Below are 8,383 nucleotides of genomic sequence, written 5' to 3' on the forward strand. Positions count from 1 at the left end.
GAAATGTAAATGAGGAAATACCTAATAAATTTTTTTTTAAAGGTTTTGGGCTGATGGTTATTGAACTAAGTAAAAATGAAGATGCCACCAGGAGTCCAACTACCTTTCCAGCTAATATAAATAAGTATATATTTTCTTTTAAAATATGGTAAAATTTAAAAGGAAGCCGCCTTTTAAATGGAGAATTACCATATATCTAAATGCATACTGACTATTGTCTGAAAGTGGAAAACCCATAAATGATTATGGCATATTTGTACAATGACATATTATTTGTCAACAAAAAACCCAATTACTGTTATATAGAACTATTCAGACATGCCTTGAAAACATGCTAAAGACAGAAGCCAGCAATAAAGAGCTCATACTGACATGAAATATCACGAATAGGAAAGGCTGTAAGAACCTAAATTACAGTGGAATTACCTGTAAATGTTTGAAGATGAGAGTTTATGTGAATAGTTTATGTGAATTCTTCAAGAGACAGTGGGCTCTAAAAGATATTATAAAAGTTTTAAATGACATTGAAAATACTTAAGCTATATAACTATACTTATGTAAGTGAATTTTACAGATCTTCAGTATGATTGAATTGAAACTTAAGCCTACCATACAACCACTTTTGCTTCTCATATCAACCAAAACATAGCGAGTAGATGCATCATTCTTCTTGGAGTAATTGAAATCAATTAGAAAGTAAAATGTGTTTGTTTTATATAATGAGAGGAGGTAGCGCTGTGTCCAAAGTCCTGGATATATCCTTAGAACCTACTTAATATTTTGAAATACAGTGACAAAAGTTAATCATCTTTAAGAATCCAACAAAAGTTAGACCAGTAAGGATATAGATTCTCTTGGGTTGAAAATTTGCATTTCATTTTTATGTATAGAAGAACTTCATCAAATTGAAGACTGCAAAGTTTAGGAAATTATCTACTACAAGGAAGGCATTATAAATGCCATCTATGGCCTCACAGTCAATAGTGAACTTATACAACATGCAATTATAAAGTACTCTCTCACATATAAGAAGATAGTTTGGATAATAGTGGTAGTAGGTACAACTAACATTTTTATAGAGAAGTAAGAAAACAAAATCAGTGAACAGGAATGGAAACATGGACTGTCTTTCCATTGCCTTGAGAGAGCCTTAAACATGTCATCTGCTTGCCATATTCCAGCCCTTTTTACATATTAGCATACATAGGAAGTTAGATGATAACGTTTAAAGTTTTCAAGAAGGCTGTATATCTTCCCCCAAGTTGTTTTGCAAGTAGTCAGTCATATGGAATTGAGATGCAGCCCTTGGACGCCTTCCAGAGTATGTGGTTTTGTATGGCCATACCTGCTTAAATACTACTGTTGGATGAGCTGGAGAGATGGATAAACCATCAAAAACTAGACTCACAACCAAAAATATAAACACTTGTATAATTCTTTTGTTGTGTGAGACATTAATTATCTGAATAATGTCTGAAATGTGGGAAGATTTTGTAGTCACAATCCTTTACTTTCTACTTAATGATTTGTGATTTATTCAAGCAGAAGCTCTGTTCAATATCTGAAGGTGCAATGAGTATGCACGTTTCCATATATTTGTCTTTCTTTTTGGTACTTATTTCTTTGTTTTATTGGCTATCCTTATTTAAATTCTGTCTTCTCCTAAGTGTAGGAAGGAGTGATTGGTGACTATAATTGGTCTCCACTAGAGATCCTGAGGTGAATTGGTTCTAGAAAGGTCCTGGGTAATTACTATATTGTTAATGAATTTTAGAGGATATGGACTCCTCTGGGATTCAGGGACCATAAGGGCCAGGGATAGCAGCTGGAGAGTATGAGTCGGGATGATGCAGATAGGTGATGAGTACAGAAGCTACTAAATTCTGCTCATAAAAAAATGAAAGTGACCTGGATCTTGAACCAAAAACTATGCATGCAGCCTTGGTGAACTTTTTACAATTTGGAAAATAAGCATGTGTCTTGCTATGAATCTCCGGTGTGATATGGAACAGTATTCCAGGTATGATAACATTCTTCTTTTCTCTGTCTCCAAGACATTTCCACACTATGCAAGTATTTGTTTCATGATCATCATATACCCGATTTTAAATTGGCATGCCTAGTACAATTATTCATTATATTCCCTTTTCTCTAAATACCTTACAATTGCAACATCAACAAGAGCATCCCTAGTCAATGTCATTTATTGCTGTAGTTTACTATATTTTCCCCTGTGGGTTTTTCACAAAGTCTGTACAAATCTACCACAAGATGGTGATTTATTTTATTTGTACAGGTTCCCAAATTTTCATGTTACTGGTATTATTGTATGTGATTATGCCTAAGAGTGGTATTTATATCATCTAGTTGTTTGTGCAAATATACAATGACAACTACTCAAACATTTTGTATCTACAGAATCCACAATGACTTTAAGTTGTACCAAATTTTAGACAAATGTCCCCTGTGATTTTTATGTGCTATTTCATTTGAGAACTGTGGGCTTATCATATAAACAGGCATAAAATTCTTGGGTCCAAAGGTGATAACATTTGGTGGTGATTTCTCTGCAATCTGGTTTTTTCAGGCATGCACAAATAACACATAGTTTCTACTAATTTATAGGAGAAGCAGAAACAGGGCAGGGTGATACATGTCCATCATGCAAGAGAAAGTTTTGGATACATAAGGAAAGCATCTTTTTAAGTGGTACATGATGTTTTCTTATATGATATCCCCACAATTGTGCTAATTTCTAATGCACAGTGTGTACATGTGCAAACTCTGCATTCAGCTGAATTAAACTTTGTAAGTTTGTGAAGGTGCACGCAGTAAGGATTAGTCATTTCTTAGAGAGTTGCTAAGATCTCTTGATATTTCTCTGGCATTGTCAGCTTTGAGGCATGTTATTGATTCATTATTCAGTGTTGTTCATAATCACTGTAGGTTGGAGCAGGAAGTGTACATGTGACTATGATACACTACATCATAACCAGTTCTGACCCTACTTGGAGATACAGAATGATCATAAATAAGCAAACAAAATGGATTTATATGTGACCTTTCCAGCATATAGTTTACAATTGACAGTGAGATAGATTAAATGGTTGAGGAAATATTATGTCCATATGTTTAGGATGGTGGAGAACCTGACTGAATGTCTCATTTCACATAGAGAGATAGATTAAATTTAGTCAAGTATGTAATAAGCAATATTTCTGTCATATGAGAATGACAAGATGAAGGAGAAACACAGAAGAGGAAGTGATAGGCAAGAGAAATGCAACTATAAAATATTGAAGGGAAAGTGACTTACACAAGCATTAATAATGAGAGAAAAGCATGTGAGAACATTTGCTGAAATAGCACTTGTACCTGTGAGATACTGAAACATCATTTGTGAAGCATATTAAAGGAGAAAAGATTGGTCAGGAGACATGAAAACATGAACATGAGCTGTGTCTGCTTCTGTGTTCCAGTAAGACAAGATGTGGTCCTCATATATCTATATAATCTCACAGAAAGGGATGGATGAAATCCGAGAAGACTGGAGGTAAGACTCTGAATAATGCATGACAGCAGTTCAATGTAAGGAAAAAATGAATGGATCTAAATTCACATAGCTTTAATTCAAAACTTAATTTCTTTCCTTATACTATGGTAGAGTGGAGAGGTGGGTGATGGAGAAATGCTTTGGTAGACAATAAAGTGAAGACATGAATTTCACTTGGGGATTGTGAGTTTTTGATGACTGTCATCCATACTATGGATGGAATATAATTAGTTAACAGTGGAGCAGAAATTTGTATGTTATAGGGACATGGGTGTCTGAGTTCGAAATGGCAATCTAATGCTTCAGAGTATGAAAGTTTGCCTTGAAATTTATATAAAAATATGATGATAAAGGTCATACAAATTCTTCAAGAATATCAATATACAAAATAACATCGAACAAATTACAAATGAACAAACTAGTTACCCAGAATGGGCAGTAAGTAGGAAAAGAAAACATTAGTCCATTTTGTTTCTTGAGAGAAATATCAGAAATTGTCTACAAAAGAATGGGAGATAGAAACCAGTTAAAGATAAGTTGAGAAAAACAAATAATGATTGTAATGATTACAGCTATTTGAAGTTTGAGATTATCATTACTATAATGATTGTCAGATTAGTTGATGTAGAATATATAACCTAGATATATGTTTGTTTTATTTTGAATTTTAAGGGACAATGATATTTTCTCATTGGGATATTGGAGAGAGAGAATGGTAATGAACAACCAAACAGTCATCTCCCAGTTCCTACTTCTGGGTCTGCACATTCCCCCATATCACCAGCATGAATTCTACATACTGTTCCTGGCCATGTACATCACCACTGTCTTGGGGAACCTCATCATTATCACCCTCATAATACTGGACTCCCATCTCCACACACCTATGTACTTGTTTCTCAGCAACTTGTCCTTCACTGACCTCTGCTTTTCCTCTGTCACAGTGCCCAAATTGCTGCAGAACATGCAGAGCCAGGACACATCAATCACCTATGTGGGTTGTCTGACACAAATGTACTTTTTAATGGTTTTTGGTGCTATGGAGAGCTTTCTTCTTGTTGTCATGGCCTATGATCGCTATGTGGCCATCTGCTTCCCTCTGCATTACACCAGCACCATGAGTCCTAAGTTCTGTGTGTGTGTGGTGCTGTTGTCATGGGTATTTACCATTATGTATTCCATAGTGCACACTCTACTCTTGGCTAGATTGTCATTCTGTGAGGACAATATAATCCCCCATTTTTTCTGTGACATATCTGCCCTGCTCAAGTTGGCCTGCTCTGACATTTTTATAAATGAACTAATGATATTTATCTTGGGAGGGCCTGTCATTGCCATCCCATTCTTACTCATTGTTGTGTCCTATGTACGAATTGTCTCTTCCATCCTAAAGGTTTCATCTACTCGGGGTATACAAAAGATCTTCTCCACTTGTGGCTCCCATTTGTCTGTTGTTTCACTGTTCTATGGGACAATTATTGGTCTCTACTTATGTCCATCAGCTAATAACTCTACTGTGAAGAAGATTGCCATGGCCATGATGTACACAGTGGTGACTCCCATGCTGAATCCCTTCATCTATAGCCTGAGGAACAGAGATATGAAAGAGGCCCTGATCAGAGTCCTTTGCAAGAAGAAAATCTCCTTATAATGACAAAACAAAGATTTTTTACTTAAATTTATCTCACTAAAATATTGATATTATTACTACCTAATATATCCTTACTAGAGGGCCCACATAAAGAATATTCTATATAATATTCCCATTTGCAAAATGTTGTTTTCTGAAGTAGTTATGTTAGCGTTAGTGACCATAGTGATTGAGTCATGCCATCCTCTCCCTTGCATGTGTGGTTCTAGAAAATTATTAGTCAGAACTATTATTTTTTTTTAAAAAACTGTTTACTTTTTTAATTTATTATATGTAAGTACACTGTAGCTGTCTTCAGACATTCCAGAAGAGGGAGTCAGATTTCATTACAGATGGTTGTGAGCCACCATGTGGTTTCTGGGATTTGAACTCCGGACCTTTGGAAGAGCAGTCGGGTGCTCTTACCTACTGAGCCATCTCACCAGCCCTATTTTTTTTTTTTTAATTTCAGTCCTTAAACCACTTTGTTATTATAAAAAATAGATTCTTCTTTCATAGAATACATACTAGGCACAGTTTCTCCTCCTTCCAATTCTAGCTCCTCCCACTGCCCATCTCCCCCAAATTTATGCCCTTGCCCTTTCCTGTGCTGAAAAATCTAGGCCTCAAAGAGAGGACAGCTAAACACAGATCATTATACACTAAGACAAGGTGAAAGCTCTCATATCAAAGATGGACAGAACAATGCAATAGGAGAAAAAGACTCTATAGAGCAGTCTAAAGACTCAGATATAAAACTGTTCTTACTATTCTGTTCTTAATACTCCCACAACATACTAATCTAACAGCCCTAATGTATGGGTAGAGGACCTGGTATGGAGTCCTGCAGGCTCCAGGCTTGTCTTTTCAGAATTTGGGTTCTTTGTGAGCCATTATTTAGTTGATTTGGTAGGACCCCTTTCTCCTGGTATCCTTTCTCCCTCTAATACCTACAATCGTCCCTCATGCTCCCCCATGGGGTTCACCCATCACTGAGGAGGGGCTCATTGAAGATGTCAAAATAAATGCTTTTTCTGCATAACGTTTGGCTCTGGGTCTCTATGTCTGCCCCCATTTGCTTATAGAAGAGTTGTTTCTGATAATATCTGAACAAGACACCAAATTATGAGTATAACAGATAATCATAGAAATAATTTAGTTGATATTTTTTAATCAAGTTTATTTCTATTCTAGATCTGTCTCTGATTTCTGTGATTCCCCCTTCTGGAGAAGGCTTCAAGTTAAAGCAAACATTGGCTGGTCAAGGAAGGAAAACCCCAGTGCCAGGATTAATTAATATTTTTACTACAGTGGACAGCTCCTGTAACAGAAGCAGGCTGAGATGTGGTGCTGCCATTTAAAAAGGAGCTGTCATTTCCGACGGCTCCTACCCCACATTTTACTGTGACATCCACAGGCTGTGTTAGGAAGGAAGGGCCTGCTCATTTTTTGATGGCTTTTGTTGCACAGTAACAATAATAAACACAACAATATCAACCAGGTTACATGATGACCATGAAGCAGATACTAATAAAGTATAATTAAGAAAAGAAGAAATGTATCATACCTGAAAAACCTATCTTTCATAAAACTGAAATTCCAGCTGACTTCGAGACATCTGCTTATTTTCCTGAATTTACCCAGCTCTGCAGAGATTAAGCCAGTTTCTGCTTCATGATCTCGATCACCTTTATTATATTTGCAGATAAAGGAATAGTGTGCTCATGCATCAAGCCTACTCAGATCCCCCTGTTGTCATCCCTGGGCTTTAGGTACCCTACATCACAAGAGGGGTCCAAATTCTGTATAACTCATTAAAGACATAATAATTACCCAGGACCTTTCTAGGTCCAATTTGCATCAAAGATCTTTAGTGGAGACAAATTATAGTCACTGATCATAATTATCTATACTTAGGAGGATGTAGAATTAAAAGAATAACAACAAACAAAACTAATAAATAGCAGCAACAAGAAAGCCAAAAATAGCATGGAAAACGCATACTTGTTCCATGTATATATAATGAATAGGGCTTCTCTTGACTGAAGCCCAGTTTATTAGTGTGAAAATCAAAGATCGGTGACAGTAAAACCACTTCAAATAATAAGGAATTATTCTGAATAGTTTTGACTTGAAGTGTCTCACTGAACAAAAATTTAGACAAACAGCCATGAGTAGTTTTTATATTTTTGGTCATGAGCCTAGCCATTAAGTGTTGAGCTATCTCTCCAGCCCATCCAATGGTATTTTTTAAAGCAGAATGAGACTGTAGGAAACCACCCACATTTCTAAGCTTACAAGATGAGCATCACAATTCAACATGACTTTCTGCAAGAGAGGGCAGTTATACAACCTTCTTTAAAAATGTAAACTTCATCTTCCAACATTCTGTCTTTGCCAGTATGTGAAAAGGGTAGGAATATAGCAAGCAGATGGCTAGTTTAAGATTTCCTCAAGCCAATAGAAAAGCAGTCCATGTTCCCACACCTATCACTCATTTTTCCTTCTTACCTCCCCATGAAAACATTAATTGAACCAACTACCATCATTATTCAACCCCTCTTTGTACATATGATATTACTTTATAAATCTATGTTGAATGAGTTGACCATTGATCACAAGGTCAGAGAAGGCATTTGTGTATTTGGTCTATTTAAATTTTGTTTGACTTGTTTGTTTTTTTAAAATTGTTTTATTTATTTACATTCCAAATGTTGCTCCCCTTTCCAGTCTACCATCCAAGAGTCCTTCACCCCATTCCCCATCCCCTTTGCCTCTGAGATGCTGCTTCCCCACTAACCTTCCCACCCATCCCGATCTCACACACCTGCATATCTCCCTTCCCTGGAACATCAAGTCTCTACAGGATTAGGTGCATCCTTTCTCACTGAGGACAGGCAAGGCAATATTCTACTTCATATATGCTGAGGGTCACAGATCAGATCATGTATTTTCTTTGGATGGTGGCTTAGTCTCTGGGAGCTCCAAGGAGTCCAGGTTAGTGGATACTTTTGGTCTTCCCATGAGGTTGTTATCTTCTTCAGCTCCTTTAGACCATTCCCTAACTCCTCCATTATAATTCCTTCCTTCAGTTTAGCTTTATGAATATGGAATTCATCAACTAAATGAAGTTGTGTTGAATGAGACACTTTAAGTCAAAAACATTCAAAATCATTCCTGATAATATGTGGATTTCAGTC

General features: G+C 36.3%; 1 protein-coding gene across 1 annotated transcript; it reads left to right on the plus strand.

Annotated features, from left to right (window-relative positions):
• Positions 1-4,265: 4,265 nt before the first annotated feature.
• Positions 4,266-5,204, plus strand: LOC110287868 (olfactory receptor 1468-like). The gene has a single exon (XM_021154374.1). The coding sequence runs from the start codon at positions 4,266-4,268 to the stop codon at positions 5,202-5,204; it is 939 nt and encodes a 312-aa protein (XP_021010033.1).
• Positions 5,205-8,383: the final 3,179 nt, after the last annotated feature.

Source organism: Mus caroli, unplaced genomic scaffold (assembly GCF_900094665.2).
Source record: "Mus caroli unplaced genomic scaffold, CAROLI_EIJ_v1.1 scaffold_16298_1, whole genome shotgun sequence".
Taxonomy (NCBI): domain Eukaryota; kingdom Metazoa; phylum Chordata; class Mammalia; order Rodentia; family Muridae; genus Mus; species Mus caroli.

What these genes read in the sequence shown, in the direction of transcription:
- LOC110287868 (XM_021154374.1), top strand. Translation starts at nt 4,266, where the DNA reads ATGGTAATGAACAACCAAACAGTCATCTCCCAGTTCCTACTTCTGGGT.